General features: G+C 45.9%; 2 protein-coding genes across 2 annotated transcripts in view; one reads left to right on the plus strand and one right to left on the minus strand.

Moving 5' to 3' along the window:
- Window positions 1-7,132, plus strand: part of LOC310808033 (WD repeat-containing protein on Y chromosome-like) — a 12,669-nt gene extending 5,537 nt beyond the window's left edge. The window contains exons 15-26 of the mRNA XM_083674730.1: window positions 1-65; window positions 432-636; window positions 927-1,043; window positions 1,224-1,274; window positions 1,438-1,575; window positions 1,941-2,156; window positions 2,721-2,864; window positions 3,401-3,569; window positions 4,200-4,332; window positions 4,564-4,744; window positions 5,040-5,138; window positions 5,803-7,132. The exon at window positions 1-65 is cut by the window's left edge and continues 6 nt beyond it. Coding sequence (XP_083530856.1) covers window positions 1-65; window positions 432-636; window positions 927-1,043; window positions 1,224-1,274; window positions 1,438-1,575; window positions 1,941-2,156; window positions 2,721-2,864; window positions 3,401-3,569; window positions 4,200-4,332; window positions 4,564-4,744; window positions 5,040-5,138; window positions 5,803-6,018 — 1,734 coding nt within the window. The 3' untranslated portion in view covers window positions 6,019-7,132. The remainder of the gene's footprint in view (window positions 66-431; window positions 637-926; window positions 1,044-1,223; window positions 1,275-1,437; window positions 1,576-1,940; window positions 2,157-2,720; window positions 2,865-3,400; window positions 3,570-4,199; window positions 4,333-4,563; window positions 4,745-5,039; window positions 5,139-5,802) is intronic.
- Window positions 7,133-8,317: 1,185 nt separating this feature from the next.
- LOC310808034 (microtubule cross-linking factor 2-like) lies at window positions 8,318-18,009 on the minus strand. The gene is made up of 8 exons (XM_083674731.1): window positions 17,797-18,009; window positions 16,583-16,741; window positions 14,333-14,398; window positions 12,846-14,036; window positions 12,453-12,557; window positions 11,290-11,339; window positions 9,692-11,012; window positions 8,318-8,964 (listed from the first exon to the last, which is right to left on the minus strand). Exons 1-8 carry the CDS (start codon window positions 17,992-17,994, stop codon window positions 8,791-8,793), a joined length of 3,264 nt encoding a protein of 1,087 aa, XP_083530857.1. The 5' UTR covers window positions 17,995-18,009; the 3' UTR covers window positions 8,318-8,790.
- Window positions 18,010-18,509: the final 500 nt, after the last annotated feature.

Below are 18,509 nucleotides of genomic sequence, written 5' to 3' on the forward strand. Positions count from 1 at the left end.
GGGATCGTGTACATCAATGATAGGATCTATGTATCAGGCTGGAGCAAGCGGGTCATGTGGTATCTGTGAGTGCTTTCATGCCTTTACTCATAAATGCCTCAATACAAGTCTTTTATACATAGTCCCTGTATTTCAGGGCACCAAAAGTATTGGAAAACTGACTTGATAGGTGTTTCTGGTTAGACAGGTGTGTTCAGTCACATCATTTGTGCAGGCATAAGAGAGCTGTCAATGTATAGTATTGAATCTAGGCATTGTTGCATCCATAGCTCTGTGTATGAATTTGAGAGAGTGTAAGATTTTTCCAACCCCGTCCTTCAGCTGTTTTCCCAAAAAAGTGACCGCTTTGCAATCCCAGATTGCCCCTTTAATGTCAGTGCTTGTTCGATCTCTATTCTCCCTTGCTGTGGTTGTCTTCCCTGTCTTCCCAGTGACAATAAGGACGAGGATGAGATGGAGTATCGTGTCTGGAACCAGTACCACTCAGAGGACATCTACTCCATGCACGCCCACGGCAGCAAGATGCTGGTGACCGCCTCCTACAGTGGTGACATCATCGTCTGGAACATGGACTCGGGCCACGCCTTTTGCCGCCTCAACGCCAGCGAGAGCCCCCTGCCCTTGATGCCAATGCGGGTGAGGAGAACTGACTGTCGACAACACACACACATTAAACGTGACAATGTTATTGTCAAAATCATTGTAAAATAATATTATGTTTGCACTTGACAGAAGACCATTGGACAATTCACAATCATTTGTCAATGTACAGTACAAACAAATGTATTTTTTTGGTGGCCACCTTAACTCCACCGAGTGAGCAGGTGATGGACACAGCGAGGCAGGTGACAGCTCTGAGTCCTGACGGTTTGGGCAAGGAGGAGGAGGAAGACGAGGAGGAGGAGGAGGAGGAGGAGGAGGAGGATGAAGATGATGTGTGGCTTCGCTCTATGGCCGGGTTCCTCAAAGCCATGAGTCAGTCTCTCAACCCTCAGGCACGCCGGCCCAGCGGCATGAGCCCCGCCCCCATCAACGTCGTAGAGGTACATATGTCCAGTGTGTGTCCTTCCTCATGTGTACTGATTTAGAGGTGTATGTGTGCGTGCGTGCGTGCATGCGTGTCCTTCCTTATGTGTACTGACTTCGGGGGGCGTATGTACCTTCAGCAAATCAGGCGCTGCAGTTTTCAGGGCCCAGTCCCAGACCCGCCTCATGTCCTTCAGACGCCACGGAGGGCAAGCATTGGAAGTCCCGCCTACACAGAGAAGATGCAGGTAGAACATGGTTTGTCGTTATTTTTTTTGTTTTTGTTTTTGTATTCATTGTATGATGATTGATAATATTAAACGTTATAGTGTGCGTGCGTGCGTGCGTGCTACATGTGTGTGTTTGCTTGTGTGTGTGTGTGTTTGCGTGTGTTTTCTGTGCATTGCACAGGGCCGCAGACGTAGCCTCTGTGTTCCAGCTTCCGGATCCCTGTCAACCAGACGGCCGACGCTGCTGCCAAGTCGCAAGGCCAAGAGAAACAAGAATGTCAACCAGGAGTTGGAGAAACCTCGGTTTGCGGTGGAGAAGGTAGTCTTACTGATGCACACTGGGAACTAACTATACAGTGGACTGTATGAACACCCAACAGCATTCCGTCTAACCAACCAAATAACTGTAATCAAAGTGTATATTTCTTAACCATTTACTACTTTATGCTCAGAGATCACCTGTTTTATTTCCTGCAAAAATACACAGGGATTTTGCCTTTACCGTAATGAAATAGTTTGTTTTGAATGCAGTCAATTCAATTCAATTCAATTTAATTCAACAGGCTTCATTGGCATGAAAAACTAATGTTTGCATTGCCAAAGCGACAGATATCACAAGCAGCAAGTAATGACACATGGTCACAATGATGACAGTCTACCTCTGTGTCTGTTTGTGACCGTCAGGTGTTGTTCCTGGGCAGCCGCGAGCGCAGCCCTGACACTGCCGTCCTGCTGAGCAGCTCTGCCGACGGTTTTGTCTACGCCTGGTCCATCAGCCACAATGGAGGGCTTCTGGGTAAATTCTGTGCTGTGCACAGGGAGGGTCCAATCATCTGTTCCATGTCCACTGACAGCCAGGACCAGATACTGCTGACTGGAGACAGCAACGGATACATCATGGTACAGCGGGGGGGGGGGGGGGGGGGGGGGGTAGATCATGGTACAGCAGGAAGAGGAGGGGGGGGGGGATACATCATATTACAGCAGGAAGAGGAGGGGGGGGGGATACATCATGGTACAGCGGGGGGGGGGGATAGATCATGGTACAGCGGGGAGGGGGGGGATAGATCATGGTACAGCGGGGGGGGGGGGGGGGGGGTAGATCATGGTACAGCGGGGGGGGGGGGGGGGATACATCATATTACAGCAGGAAGAGGAGGGGGGGGGGATGCATCATGGTACAGCCGGGGGGGGGGGGGATAGATCATGGTACAGCGGGGGGGGGGGATAGATCATGGTACAGCGGGGGGGGGATACATCATATTACAGCAGGAAGAGGAGGGGGAGGGGTATATCATGGTACAGTGGGGGGGAGATACATCATGTTACGGGAAGGGGAGATGGTAGGGGGATATCATGGTACAGCAGGAGGAGGGGTACAGAGGCAAAAAAAACCCTCATATTAACTTTCCTCACCTTGCTCTCTCTCTACACATCTCTCTTCATCCTGTGTCCCTCTGGCAGCTGTGGGACATTGAGAGGTACTGTTACCACATGAGGAGCGAGGAGGAAGCATCCAATAAGGACGTCCTGCGACTGCCTGAACTCATACCTCGCTACTGTAAAGTGGAGGGGCCACGAAGACAGGTGCTGGAGCAGGAGAAAGAGGTACAACTCATTCATGCAAATATGCACATGTGGTGGTTGGTACTGGCAGCTACAGTACAGTAGCAGTTAGTCAGAGCTTGCGCAGCATTCACCAATGATGCTACATTTCGGGAGACTCGAAGTTCAGCTTTGATGTCGGGGACTTTTGAGTGCGTTGTGTTGTATTATAGATACCTAGTGAAAGTCAATAGCCTATTTAGTGCCGAGGGTGAATGAAGTCACCCAAATTGTCAACATTCTACAGTGCCAAGGGAAACTTTATTCACCAAAAATGCATAAATTATGATGGCTCAATTAGTAGCCAATAAAAGTATTGTTGCTAGGTAAATACCACATAAAACACTTGACACTGTAGGTGGTGAGTATTCCGGAATTCTTTGGCAGTTGGTAAGTTAACCAGCAAGCTGCCTTCTTCAGGGTTTCATCTGAAACATACTGAGGTTCACTTGTATTTGATATCTAGTGAAGAGGTTTTGCATAATGGATATGATTTTCCAGTGAATGATACGTATCATTCTTCTCCTCTCTCCGAGCAGATGCTCCAGGGCTGGACTGTATCCCTCACCCCCCCAAAGCTCCTGAGTTCCTGGCGCTGCCACCTGAAAGGGATCGTCCATCTGGAGTACGTGGAGCGCTTCCGCGTCATCGTCACCGCGAGCCTGGACTGCAACGTGCGCCTGTGGACCATCGCTGGCAGATACATTGGTATGCAAGCACCGCCAACACCAACGTAGCAATATATATGACATGTAATGGCCTTTATCATTATCAGTACAGGAACTGTGTAGTTTTTTTCCTGAGCATGTGACCTGGTCAAGAGAAACTCAAGGCCCTATCAAGAACATTGGTAAGTAATGGTTCAGTAATTGGAAGTAATGGTTCAGTGCATAGAAATGCCATCACCCACCACCAGGGGACAGTGTTGATTTGCTCTAGCTGTTTGGAGTTATTCTCTCAAGTCAGAGGTGTTGCCTCCCACAAATTACATTTGCTCCAGGCTAACTGCCTGTGCAATAATTGGCTTCGGTGTCCTATAGACGGAACGGGAGGGACGTGCACAGGCAGGAAATCTGGCTATCATTATTTCTCTGAGCCTCCTCCTCCAATTCCTCCATTTTATTCTGAACCCCACCTACCCAAACTCCTGATTTGTCGGGAGAGTGTCTGTCTGTAGAAGACCTTCCCGGGAATATTCTCCCTTGTTGAACTTCTCAAAAGCTTGATTGGTGTTTTCCCAGATCATACCACATTAGCTGGTACTAGATGGCTTAAGAGTAGACTAGTAGTCACAGTATCATCACTCAGATTTGCCCTGTTTTCTCTTCCTTGTCTCAGGCACGTTTGGGCAGGGTCTGTGGCACGTGGGAGATCCCAACATCTTGCCCAGGCAGCTCCCAGTAGACGTGAAGATCGTGGGCTCCTGTCAGACACTCAAGGTCCTCAACCAGGGGAAGCATCCTCATTGGAGGTGAGGGAAAAGGTTGAAGTTAGGAACCCCTCTCTCTCCTGATAGAAAGATAGATAGATAGACAGATAGAAAGGGCTCTGGCTTCATGCACTTTACCCATCCATGCACTGTAAGAGAGATTGCTATATTTCTAGGGCCCAGAGGTTTTTCCTGATCATGCCAAGACATGTTGAAGAAAATCTCCTGGCACTACTCATGTCACCTTTCTGCACTTCCCTGTTCTGTTCCCAGCTGTGCCAAACGCTTGCTGGAGAGCCTGACTGCCCAGAAGAGGCAGCAGTCTGCCACCACCAAGTTCGGCGAAGCCACGACGCAGCTGAGGGAACTGGTTCCGACCGACCCGCGGATTATCAAGTACAGCGACGAGCAGATCGAGAACACATGGAGACTGTGGCAGGAGAAGGGCAAGCAGGTGAGCTTCAAGTTCCCTCAAGTCCACACTCCCACAAATATATGCCAATAACACAGCGACACTACAGTATAATGCAGCATTCTCTGTTTACAGTAAAGTAAATCCCAATATGGCATAGACAAGCACACCATTTTTAAGTTTTCATTTGAATCTATTCCAGTTATTTCAAATAAGTTGAGTGCTGTGTTGTTAAACTCTGTCCTCTCTGTGCCTCTAACCTTTGTATGTTTTTTGTATAGTTACTTATAAAAAAAACTATAAACTAAAATGTTTGCTTTGACTCTCATTCCCTCAGACCAGCCGCATTTTAGGGCGGGCATACAAACAGAAGGTGAGACATCACCTCCCATCCTGTGCCCCTGACCTGCAAATGACCTTCAGCAGTCGAGAGCAGGTAAGCCAAGACCCCAACAGCCTCTGGAGCTGTGTTATCCTGGTCCTGGAGAACCACGGTGGGTCCAGGTTTTTTGTCCCAGTCTAGTGCTCTCACACCTGATTAAACTAATCAACTGATCTTCAAAACCTTGATAGTTGAATTAGGTGTGTCACGGCTGAGCTGCAGGGACAAAACACCTGTACAGTAGTACTGCAACTCTCCTGGACCAGGTTTGAGGATCACTGCTCTGGAATGTAAAGTCACTCTTTCTGGTTCAGTTAGGGTTAGGGTTATTGATGTGTGCCCTGCATAATGGTTGGTTAAGCATCTCCTGTCTCCAATGATGCGTGGAAGAAGATGGATAATTGTATAATCTCAAATGGATAATCTCAAATTGATAGATGGATAATCTCAAATTGAAAGTTAAATAAAGACAATTTATTAGTCAAATCGATCTAGGACACCACACAACTGTCCAGGAGAATGGTCAGCAGGGAAGTGGCAACCACAAAGAGTTTGCAGTCAATTTTATAGTAGGTAATATACATGAAACCAGGACATAAGGCTCATGTCAGTTAGGCTTGGTGCCAGTGAGTCTGACATGTTATCAACAGAGATCTGGGGGTCTGGTAAACCACATTCCAAGGGTCACTCAGGAAAACACATTCCCGTCTCTCTGTAGCTGAGGGTGTATAAGGCCATGCCCTACACCAGTCTGCTGCCCATCATCCAGCCCCCCATCCCAGAGCTCCTGAAGGACAACCAGCAGAGGACTCAGGAGGCTGCAGAGACTGCCGCCAAGCAGAAGAGGTCTACCAAGCGCTGGCCTCACACACGCTTCCTGGCTGCACCTCCACGACCAGGAACCAAACGCTCTCTCACCAGCAGGCCTGCCTGAGAGTGATGATCACATACTCACGAGAATCAGGAACTAATCAATGTACCAAATACCATCAATACTGGGAGGGGCTATGTAATGTTGTGATATATTCGGCTCATCTCAACCTCAATGAAGACATCATCCTCAGAAATAAAAGCACTCTTGCCCAATATAACATTCTCTCCCTCATGCACTGTATACTAAAGACAACTCTACTGTATGTTCATTTGCACTGTCCTATGTCTGTTATCAGTATTGTGTCTCACTTTGGATGTACAGTTTTACGTTGATTGTCTTGTGTAAACGTATTCATGTGATCAAAAACTGCTGTGAGAGAGCATGTTTTATTAGAAAGTTCAGTGCAGTCAGGGAATTGCACAGCTGCTTGAGGCGGAAAACGTTTAGGTTGTGTAAAAATCACATAGGTGTTTATGACTCCTCCCAAGGTTTCAGTCTCCTTTTCATCTGAGAGGGAGTGGGAGTTTGGTAATTAGGTTGTATGTCAAGCTTTGATAGTCCAGGGACCTCCTCGCCTGCCTGGACCAGTCGAATCACTTCCTCGAACGAGAGGGGAGCATCTGTGTCCTCTGACGCACCACCAACTGCGCTTTCACCACAAGCTTTTAAATCTGTAATAGTCAAGTGGTCTAAGTTCTCCAACTGTTCAACGCTGTCATCCGTGGAAGATATTGAGGACTTTGCATTGGAGGTGCCTCGACATTGTTTATATCCATCCAAGTCAATGGGCTCGACAAACCTGTCAAGATGGAAAGAATAAGAATACAAATGGCGGTGCTGACTATGTCCCATACACTGCAATACTTGCATATGTGGATAGAAAAATCAATGGTATTTCAAGTCAGTGCACAAATATATTGTACTAGCACTGACTGCACGTACCGATTGTAAAAGAATAATTTCATCCCCAAAACAGTGTCGTCGTTGGACGCCTGGAGACTCTTCAAGCCATTCTGGAATTTCTGATCATTCTCGAAATCATATGAATCGAACCTTGTGTAAACAGATTCCATTCCCCTTTATGAAGCTGGGATGGGAGGCATTTATTGATATGTCTCATGTATTGTTAATAATAAAGCATTCCAGTTGTATGCAGCAAACGTGGCCCTCTTTGCTTGTAAATAGTAGTCAACAAAATGCGAGGAGTAGTTCCAGTAAATTGAAATAATGAAAGATAGCTCCCCGTGTGGACAGTCGAAGTATAAACGTTAGTAAACATTTCTGTGGGCTTATGTCAATGAGAGGGCAAGGTCAGTTTGAATATTTAAAAATACTTATGGATCATTTGTGAAATGTTAAGTCATTGAAAATACAAAGAAGTTGACTTGAGAAGGGAAGTTAAAATGGGAAGTTCATCATAAGCAGAAATGTAATAATAATAATAATATAATATATAATATATGCCATTTACCTGATATCCAAAGAGACTTTGACAGTGAGTGCATACATTTTTTAGTATATATGGTCCCAGCGGGAATGTAATACTAGTGTGGTTCAGTGAACCCTACACTGTGCCCTACGCTTGAACTAGGCCAGCTGCCTGCCACACCTTGAAATGGCGCTCTACTGTAGCCGTAGTCTGCTCCGTCAACATCCTATTAAGATAGTGAAGGTATCAGCGCTTTGCCCTCCCTTTTCCCTTGGGTACCGCTAACCTTCAACGCTTACCAACCCCATGTATTTGCATGCTATGTATTGCTAAATTGGATTTGGATGCACCTACAACGTAAAAATATTCCCTTTTTTTGTAGAAGTGTAACAGATTTTTGTTTACCTGTTTTTATGCATGTACACTACTAAAAACCAACATAGCCTTAGAAGCATTCACTCTATAAAACAATTCCAAGCTAATACCATCGGACATAAGGAAGTGAAAGTCAAAGAGAGAGAGGGATACAGAGAAAGGGAGGTCTAAAGTCATACTGAACAGGGGACGGGAAATGTTATCTCATTAACTACTTAGTGTTTTCCCCTGTGTTTTTGAGCATGTGACTTAAGGACCAGCTGCCCATACCCTGGAGTCCCAACCAATACCCACGTGTCTCGGGCTGGTCAAGTTAGGTTTGAAGGTGAAAGCTGTAATTTTGAACTCATGACCGGATCAGGCTCAGTTGCCAGGTAACATCTCAGTGATATTGTTTCGGTGAACTGTGAGGAAGACAAAAGCCTTTAGTGTGTATTTGGAAGTGTGTAGTTGAAAATGCGGTTCTTAACAATCAACAAAATTGCAGGGGGTGGTGACCCTTTTTATATTTCACAAATTTTATTTATCCAATTCTGAAGTTACTCATACAGGTCAACAAAATATCATAGTTATTTAAGATTATATAAAAGTTATTGGTATTGACTATAAGTGCCATATCAAAAAAAGGTTGTTAGTTACATATTTTAAAACGTTCCAAAATACAGTACAATTTCGTCGTCTTTTACTCTTATCAGTTATAATGAGGATCAGGCAGGCAGACATTTGTAAACAGAAGTGTTACCCACTGCTGTGGGTTGAACTGAAAGAAAACCAAGAAAACAAAATTCTAACACAGTACTGCACAGTATTCCACCACATTTCATAAGGACAAGCTATTAATAGTACAATGGGCATGAATTTATCCCAAATACCTGTACTGCCACAATCACAACCATGGTTTCTAAAGTACTCCCATTCTATCCATCCATCCTGAGGGCTGAATTCAGAATTCCAAACGTCAGTCTTCGGATTCTCCATGTCAGAGCTCCATGTCCATTGGAATCCCTTCAGCTGTCCAGTCAGTGGTGTCAATGTGTCGCGGCCCTTTGTTCACAGTCGGGGTCTCCTGACCCGCTGACTGCTGAGGAGGGGTGTCCATTTCGGGGTAGCTTGCTCTGGCTAGAGGCGTGGCGCTGTGAGGACCGAGACGAACGGGCGAAGCAGAAGGTCAAGGACTTGGAGCTACAGTCATAGTTACCATCCTGTGGAGGCAGGGGATGAGGGAAAGAAATCAGAGAGAGAGATTTTAGATATGATGCTTTCAGTAGTAAGTGTTGAAGTATTCACCCCTCTGGACTTTTTCCACAATTTGTGGACTCTGACTTTAAAAATACATTTAACTGATTTTAAAATAGATTTAATTTATTGTTTTTGTCACTGATCTACACAAATATCCTATATAAAAACAAAGATATTAATTCCAAAATGACATAAACTATTATTCTTCCACTCAGATGGACTCAATTCAATTTACTGAGTGACTTGTTGAAGACATTTTTGCATTTGAGCAAATTTTTGAGTGTCATAGCAAAGGTGGTGAATACTTATTGACTTAAGACATTTCAGGTTTTCATTTTTAATTAATTTGTAAACATTTCTAAAACCCAATTTTCATTTTGACATTATAGGGTATTTTGTGTAGATCAATGACAAAAAAAATCTGGTCAGGTTGTAACACAACAAAGTCAGGTTGTAACACAACAAAATGTGGAAAATGTCCAGGGGGGTTAATACTTACTGAAGGCACTGTATTGGATGTTATCAATGAAAAGCAAGCTATATTACTATATTAATATTATATGTGTGAAATAGCAAGACATTAAACAGAAGAATATGAGAGTATATGAATATGATGAGTTGAATATGAGTACACAGTGAGTCTCGTTGAGGTCTGCATCTGTGGATATGGCGCCTGTGTGTGTCACTCACCTCCGATGCCATGGTACTCAGGCTCTGGTCTCTGTTGAGAGCTCTGACAGCCTGGTTCTGACCTGGCCCTTTCTCCTCCCTCTGGGCGCGGGGGCTCGCCTCCTCTCTCTGCTTCATGAACCTCTGGTTGACGATCTTGGTCACGCTGTCATTCCTGTGTAGGGGAGCGGCGGCAGGCGGGGATCTAGAGGAGGGCACTCGCTCCAGGTTTTTTGGGCCTCCGCTTTTCACCTTCTGCCCTCCAGCTGGTGGTGGTTTGTCCGCCCGACCGCTCACTCTGCGCAGGAACTCTGTGACCAGGCCGTAGCGGTTGTTGGCCCCTACTGGTTTGATGGCGGGTTTCATATTGTTGTTGTTGCGGCCTGCTGTGCTGTTGACATCACTGTTCAGGGTTCTATGGTTAAGTCCTGGTCCTGGACCTGTTCTGGTATTTGTGTTGGTGGGGCGGGCCCATGTCGACCCAGTGGGACCACAATGGGACAGGCTCCATAAAGTATGCTCTCTGGCAGGGTTGGCGTTGGAGGCGGAGGAGGAGGAGGTGAAAGAGATTGCGGCGGATGAGGAGAAGGAGGAGGAGGAGGAAGAGGAGGAGGATGAAGCTGAGACAGAGTGTCTGCGATACATTTTTGGGGAGCCAGTTTTGGGCCTCTCGGTCCTGCCTGGTACCCTCTCCAGGGAGGTGGAGATGTGGTTAGTGCGAGCGTTGACCAAGGAGGAGGAGAGGACCCGGGGAGAGCAGCTCTTCACGACCACCCCCACACCATGGGGCCCCTCTGTCTGCAAACCCACACTCACCATCAGTGGCTGCAGAGTCTGAGTGCCAGAGTTGACCATATCCATCATCCACCCATCACTGACCCTTCCCGTCCTCCGCTCCCCTGAACTGGGGTGGACCGCCTGGCGTAAGCAAGCTGTCATTTCCTTCATGTCGTCACTCAAGTTCGCAGAGAGGCGCAAACATAGAGGTGAGACAGACCTTGTGGGTGTTGTAACCCTGGGGGAGAATGCAGTGACATTGTGTCTATCAGTGGTGGTGGTGTTGGTGGGGCTGTGTTTCAGCCGAGCCGTATGGACTCTCTGTGCCGAGGCAGGGCTGTAGTAGATGCGGATGGTGGTCTTCTCCGGAGCAGTGTGGCTCCTCTCCTGGGTCATCTGGTCTAAATCCAGGTCAGGGAAGCTGGGGGCCATGACGGGGTGGTCCCAGGTTTTAAACGGGTCCCCTCGGTCCAGCTGAGCAGCCTCTCTGCTCAGGTAACACCAGTTCTTCTTGTTGGACCCAAAAATGTCTGCTTTGTGCCTCGTCCCATTGGTGTTATATGTCCTGTGAACACATGGTATCAAGACTCTAAGTCGGTGATTAGACTTTTCCTTTTTGGTAACCCCTTTATTTTACATCCCGGTATTAAGCAGGTACTTACTAAGTACTAGATAAAAGCATTATTACTCCAAAAAATGTGTGTGTGTGTGTGTGTGTGTGTGTGTGTGTGTGTGTGTGTGTGTGTGTGTGTGTATGTGTGTGTCTGTGTGTCTGTGTGTCTGTGTGTCTGTGTGTCTGTGTGTGTAGATGTGTAACTGAGTGAGTCTCAAAGGGGACTGACCGTTTGGTTTCTGACTGTCCTCCATCTCCAAACATATCGTGATCAGGATACTGGCGGAGTAAAACAAAGTTCCAGTCATTTCAGTCATTCATAATTCAATTTCACACTCTATATTAATATATCTACACAGGACCAGACAGTGTTCTATAATAAAGTGAATCCACTACAAATCTGTAATGCAGTAATAAGATGCAACGTCTCGTTGAGCGAAAGTGTGTCTGTGAGGAAACCAGGGATTATGGTGTGTTAAGTACAAGGAAAGAGTCGGAAAAACATCCATCTAATGAATACTATAAATCTGCTCTTCCTAAATTCCTAGACTCACTAGGCCACCTAAAACACCAGCTTGTGGCTGTTCATGTTGCATGGCTGACTATCCCTTTGGCAACAGCTCAAACATCAAATTGCAAATGGTATTTTTCAAATAAGAGTCAGATTGGAATTACTATTGTGTTTGCCAAGCAAATACACTGAGACAGGAAAGCAAAAACATGTTTGAGGTTATCATCCAACATGTGTTGGAAAAAAAACAGAACAGGAAGTGATGAATGGACAAAGATGAATAAACAAAGGAAATGTTTTACCCTTGAATTTTCTTATCTTTTTAACAGATCACATGCTTTGGAATTACAGTGAGTCATAAGCTCAGTGGGCTTTCTTTTCTGCCCACACAGATAACTTCATTGCAACTTTCTCTCTTTCACCTCATACCCTGATGCATCACATTCTCTCTCTTTTCCCTTTCCCTTTCTCTCTTTCTTTCACTCTGTCTCTCTCTCTCTCCCTCTCTCTCTCTCTCTCTCTCTCTCCCTCTCTCTCTCTCTCTCTCTCTCTCTCTCTCTCTCTCTCTCTCTCTCTCTATATATATATATATATATATATATATATATATATATATATATCTCTATCTCTCTCTCTCTCTTTATCTCTCACTTTCTCTCTGTCTCTGCAGTTGATTCACATTGCCTGTCCTGCTTGGCTGCAGCCCCCAAAAGAGATTAGCCTAAATACTGTGACACGAGTCCTTTCATGATGCCTCTTAACTGCATGCACAAGGGAGGCCCTGCCAGAGAGCCCATCAGCTGGGCTTATCATTGAGCCACACACTCACAGACACACCAGTGGACAAATCATCTAAAGGGAATCTAAAAGGCCTTCCTTACCTCAGTTATCTCACTCTGTTCATGGTCATCCATGTTCCTCTCCTGCAGCTCTGCTCCTAACTCCTGCAACAACCCCCGCAGCACTGACATGGTAGTGTCTCTGGTCTAGAACAAAGCATAATTATACGCTTAAAGGGGCAATCTGTAACTGGTGGAAAAACAATGAACAAATGGTTATATTGGTATATAGCCTTTTTCTCTTTACAAACAATTGCAGGGACAATAATTTTGACCTGAATTTTAAAGGTAGAGCTTGCACATTTAAACATGGTTTTCATGGTTATTTTGCTATTGAAAACAAAATCATTAATGAATTGTACAGTTATCCATGTTGCAGACAGTTCATGTCCCTCAATCCCGCCCTCTATCCTGTCCCCTACCCTCCTACTGTACCTCCTTGCCCTCCAGGTCAGACCTCTTCCTCAGACACCAGTGGTGGAGGACCCAGAGCACCTGTAAGGTGAGCCGCATGACCGGGTCCCTGCAGCTGTGGGGGTGGTCCCTCTGAGAGGGAAGTCCCTGCCTTGCCTCCTTCTCTCTCTCCTTCACCTCTGCTGTGTGCAAGCGTTCACCAGTCTCCTGCCTAGCTGTGGGCACTGTGATGTTCTGTGTCTCTCCCTCACACAGAATGCCACAGACCCCAGACACAGACCCCAGCTCCCATCCTGGTGTCGCCAGGCTCTCCACCCTCCCCATGAAGGCCTGCAGCATGGTCTGGAGAAGCTCCAGAGCCCCATACAAGGGCCCTTGCGTGTGTGGCTCCTCCTGATGGTCTGCCTCTGCCCGGGGGATATGGGGAGATGAGGGAAGGAAGCTGTGTCCAGTTTTGGCAGGTGTGGCTAGGAGCTGGATTGCTGAACTCAAGAGGCAGGCATGGTCTCGCAGGGTAAGTAGGGCCTCTTGGTCTTTCACGCTCAAAACTCTGCCCCCCTCTTTATCTGCGTGGTTCTCCTGACTGTTCAGGGGGTCCAGAGGGTCCTGTTCCCCCCCTACAGGCCCCTCACGTGGGATCCGGCTGACGGGAAACATTCTCTCTGCCTGTGATTGGTCAATATCTCCATGCTGAAGCTCTATCGCTACCTGAGAACACTCAAGCACAGCCGTCCCCTGCCCCTCTCTCACTGCCTCCTCCTCAAATTGCACGTACCCCACCTTCAAGACCTGTTCCCCTTCATCCCTCTCCCCCACTGGGGTCATTAAAGCCAGATGTTCCCTGGCCCCCTCCTTCGCCTCCTCGTCCTCCTCTACCCCTCCTTCTCCTCCTCCTTTCTCTCTCATGTCGCTCATCTCTGCCCTCAGTCCGCGATTCTCCACCTCCAGCTCCACTATGCGGCGGCTGAGCAGCGTGGCCTCCTCCTCCACTAGCCGCAGGTGAACTTTGACCTCTGCCTCCCTGGTGTGGGGGGAGTTGGCGGTGCCCTCGGAGGAGCATGTAGCATCTACGTCTCCGTAGACGGAGCGGTATTTTGCCAGTTCCTCACGCATGCTCTCGTTCTCAGACACAAGCTTAGTCAGCTTCTTGCACATGAGAGCTGATTCCTCCTTGGCAAAGTGGAGCTGGCACTTCAAATCAGCACTGTCATCCTGAGGAAGAGAGTCACGACATGAAAGACTTCAGGAACAAATAGTGACAGTATGTGTTGTTCTTGAGTCCATTTCCATATATAGTAAGTCGATTTTATCATTTTACCTGTATTTAAAATATTTACATCATATTTTATGTATGTTCTGCATAATGTACAAAGATGTTCAAATAAACTTGAACTGAACTTATTTTGAGCTTATACCTCAAAGTTACTTATTGACAGTATTTGGAGCCACAACTAATTATGTTTTTTTCTGTGATAAATTAACATGAAAATGACATATTCATTCTTTACCTGTGGGGAGAGTTTTTTCTCAGTCCTTCCTGTTGGTGATCGGGCAGTTTTTCTCCTCAGAGAATTCTGGGGATTCAAAAAACTTCAATGAATTTTGAGGATTCAACAGAATATATATCACCCCACACAGTGAAACAAATGTCAGAGGAGGAAGGGATAGAGATGTCAACTGTCACCAAAGAATGAACCCCCCTTTCTTTCAGTTCTCCTCTCCTGTCACTCATAACGTTGCTACCAATTTAGATATCGGTGCTTTAATTCAGCATTTAAAGGGACACAAACAGAAGTGAATTACACATTAAAGGGGCAATCTGGTACTGTACAATAGTTTTTGGGCTTTTACATTGGTGATATATAGTCATTGCATCTGCATTACACACACATGTTTTCTTTCTGAAAGTACAACACTTCTTAATTTATGTTAGTGGAGTATGTTTACAGGGCTGAATATGAGAGGAAAGTAGGCTGCTGCCTTGCTCTGTCTGGGGCATTATCTAGTAGCAGACAAGGGGTTAAAGTGCTGAGGGTTACTGTGGAAAACTGGATGAATAACCACAGTGAGGGCTATCACTATTAGGGTTATAGATGAATTAACCTGTATTCAATTCATGAGACCAGTAATGTAATATCAGCAGTAATCACATGGTGCATTAGTGCCATTCACTGCGTTGCATAAAGCAGAATGATGAAAGGAAATAACTGCTATGTTGTTGGCGGAAATGTAATTAAAAGTGAGCTGCGACCTCATTGCTTTTGTACCTGTATAGTAATACTGGAATTACGTAAGTAACAACATTATATTAATGTGCCATTACACACTTATTTCATATATCAGAGTAATGGAGTTGAGTGGTTTTGCCCTTGGGGTACTGAGGACCTGGACAAAACCCTGACAATTGTACTGCACAGTACTTTCACTCTTATGGACCAAGTCTAGTAAACAGGGTTACAGACCGAAGAGTTGCAGATACAGAAGTACTGGTCATTAGAATGTTCATCTTCCCTCACGTGATGTTGAATAGGTTCCCTGTGACTAGTCTGCCCAGATTAGGTAATCTAAGTGGATTTCCCCAGTCAGGATCAGGGGGACTAGCAGCTGTCTCAGATGAGCGGACCAGGCTGAGCTGACGCCAAGTACCGAATCCTGGATTAAACTGAGCATGTGTGTCTGGATTGACTGCACCATCATTATCAACAAAGACCTGGGCCAACTCATGGCCAGAAGGAAAGACTAAGAGAGAGCGAGAGAGAGAGAGAGAGAGAGAGAGAGAGAGAGAGAGAGAGCGAGAGAGAGAGAGAGTGAGAGAGAGTGAGAGAGAGAGAGAGAGAGAGAGAGAGAGAGAGAGAGAGAGAGAGAGACTGAAGAGAAAATGAGAGAATGTAACCACCAGTTCATGGCATAGTATTCAGTGATGGTTGTGGGTCAGTATGCCAGAGCCTAAACCACAGCCTTTTATATCCATTATAATACATCCTGATCCAGATTTAGATTGAGGGGTGGGGGGAGGGAGAGCGTAAGTGAGAGAAAGAGAGAGGGAGAGGGTAAGTGAGAGAAAGAGAGAGACAGAAAGAGAGAGAGAGAGAGAGAAAGAGAGAGAGAGAGAAAAACTCTTGATCTATTATTGTCCCTCTCTTTCTATCTGTCTCTGAAGCCTCTGGTGAGAACGTCAGCTGTGCCCAGAGTTCAGACTCCTACATGCCACACTCATTCGCCCCGCCCTGTCAGTGGTCAGTCAGCTGCTAGCCGTGCCCTCAGCACACAGCCTTGGGATGCAGACCAGGGTCACCTGTCACCTCACTTCAGAGTGACAGCGGGATAGGGGGAGTAACTGGTTAGGGGGAGTAACTGGTTCAGATAGCGCAGCTGTGTGGAATATTATATGGAGCATTGGACTTTGAAAAATGGTTATTCACTGAACCCTTTGAAGAATGCATTTGGATTCCACCTAGAACCCAAATTAGCTCCAAAGGAGGTAAATGCCATAAATAAAAACCCAGAACCAAAGGGTTCTCCCACAGGGACATCCTGAGAACCCATTCTATTATTTCTAAGAGTGTATCCACAGTGGGTTCCTCAAATACAGTGGGGTGGTAGTGGAGAGCAGTTGATGACAGTGTAAAAGATAATAGCTCAAAAGTAGAGGTCAGATTAGATCCTTCCCAATCCTAACCTCGCCCATGAGATGAGAAAACAATATATGACCTGGTATCAGTGGTTATGAGCAACATCTGCCAACTCAAAAGTAGTACCTCTCTGGCTTTCTCCATCTCTGCCTGCAGGACCTGCTTCGTCACCTCCAGGTCCTGCAGCCTCTCCCGCAGCCCCTCATTCTCCCACTCCAGCTGGGAATTCTTCTTCTGTACGGACTCCAACTCGTTGTGCAGGCGGAGTGATACATTCTTGGCGACCTGTCAGCAGAAGTCAGGCACAGCCATTTATTTAGACATTATTTGGCCTGGGGTTTTTCCTGACACTAACTGACGATAATAGGAACAATAACTGTCTTCATTAAAAAATACTTTATTGTCATTATTGCTGCAGGCTTATTAGCTAGACTCTCCATTTAGTCTTTTCTGCATGTTGAATTCGACTGTATTGTATATTGCTGTGATTAGGTGAGTGAAACCTCACAGAACTACATTGAGTGTACTCCTGAGTGTGCATGTGATTATGAGATGGTGTTAAACATATGATTAAGGAGTGTCTAATACAGAAACTCTGGATATCTTTTGGTAGGAATACGCAGAGGCAGAAGAGCTCTGCATGAGAAATGGGAGTGTTTGTGTGGGATGGGGATGGGGATGGTGTGTATGTGCACGCACATGTGTGCACGTGTCAGGGTATCTAATTCTCATCTATGCTGCTGGTGGACATTCTATCACCACATGCAGCTGTGTAAAGAAACTGAGCCATGGCAATCTCCAACAGAGGAATCGTCCATCATGACAGTAAACTTTCTGTAGGGTTCCACCCGCACAACCCACTCATGAGGCTGGCCTTTATCATAGGGGCTTGACTGCTCCCACGATCGGGCTGGGACACAACAGTAAACGAACACAGATTAATTCAACAAAAAACATCCAAACTTCTTTAAGCATGAAAGGATGTGCAACATACAGTTCGGCTAGCTGAGTCATTGTTTGTGTTGAATAATTACAGTCCTGGAATGTCCAATTGTAAAATTGAGTCACAGGATGTGGACAATGTAGTTCTATAAAACCCTGAACTAATGGGACATTGTGGTGGAATTCAGTTAAGCCAATTGAGGGTTTTTTCTCTGAAAAGGATACTGGCTGAGTCACAATGATTCACTCAAGCCAACATCACATTGTGCGAGAGGAGGAAGTATTTCTGTGCCTAAGGAACGGATTTCTGTAGTTCCTACCAGCTTACAATGTTTCCTGAAAATAGTATGTTGTCAATTTGTGAGTGAGCTCTCCGTACACAAACACACGCGCCTCACCTTGACATCATGTTCCAGGGTGCGAACGAGTTCCCCATCCACATGTCCTGTCTGGGCCACCCTGATGCTGCGGCGTTCGGCCTTGCGCAGACGGTACTGCAGGATGCGACACATCTTATTGGCCTGATCCAGCTGCAGCCTCAAGTCCTGTAGCTGATGCACCTCCTCCTCCAGGAACATGTCCCGCATCTCCAGCATCTCACAGCGCAACTCCTCCATCTCATCCTAGTGAGGCACAAAACACATCATCATAACCATCATCATCCTCACATTCATTACATTCTTGTTGCCTTCTGATCTCAACCAATAAGTGTTATATTTGAAGGTGTTTTAGACTGCATGAAATATCAAGTTGGAAACTTGGTTTTATGGGTAACACATAGAAAATGGGTCAAATTATTGCTCAGGAGGTTGGTGAGAGAAATCCATTGATTTGTACTTTTTTTACAGGAAATATTGACGGCCTTATGTGTGTGTTAGTGGAGGTACAGTGTAGCATTTACTCAAATCTATTTATGAAGGTTTGGGATTGTCCTACCATGGGTTAGGGTTAGGTTCGTTCGTACATGTGCGCCAGTCATCAGTAATTAAGGGTGACACGGGCAATTACAGAAAGTATAATCGGCTCTGGCCCTGTAACAAATTCACGTCACGTGCATTGTTTTAGTTGTCTGCATTCAACTGAGGCAGAGTGTTAGTAAATATAGACTTTT

Source organism: Argentina silus, assembly GCF_951799395.1.
Source record: "Argentina silus genome assembly, chromosome: 8".
NCBI classification, from domain to species: Eukaryota; Metazoa; Chordata; class Actinopteri; order Argentiniformes; family Argentinidae; genus Argentina; species Argentina silus.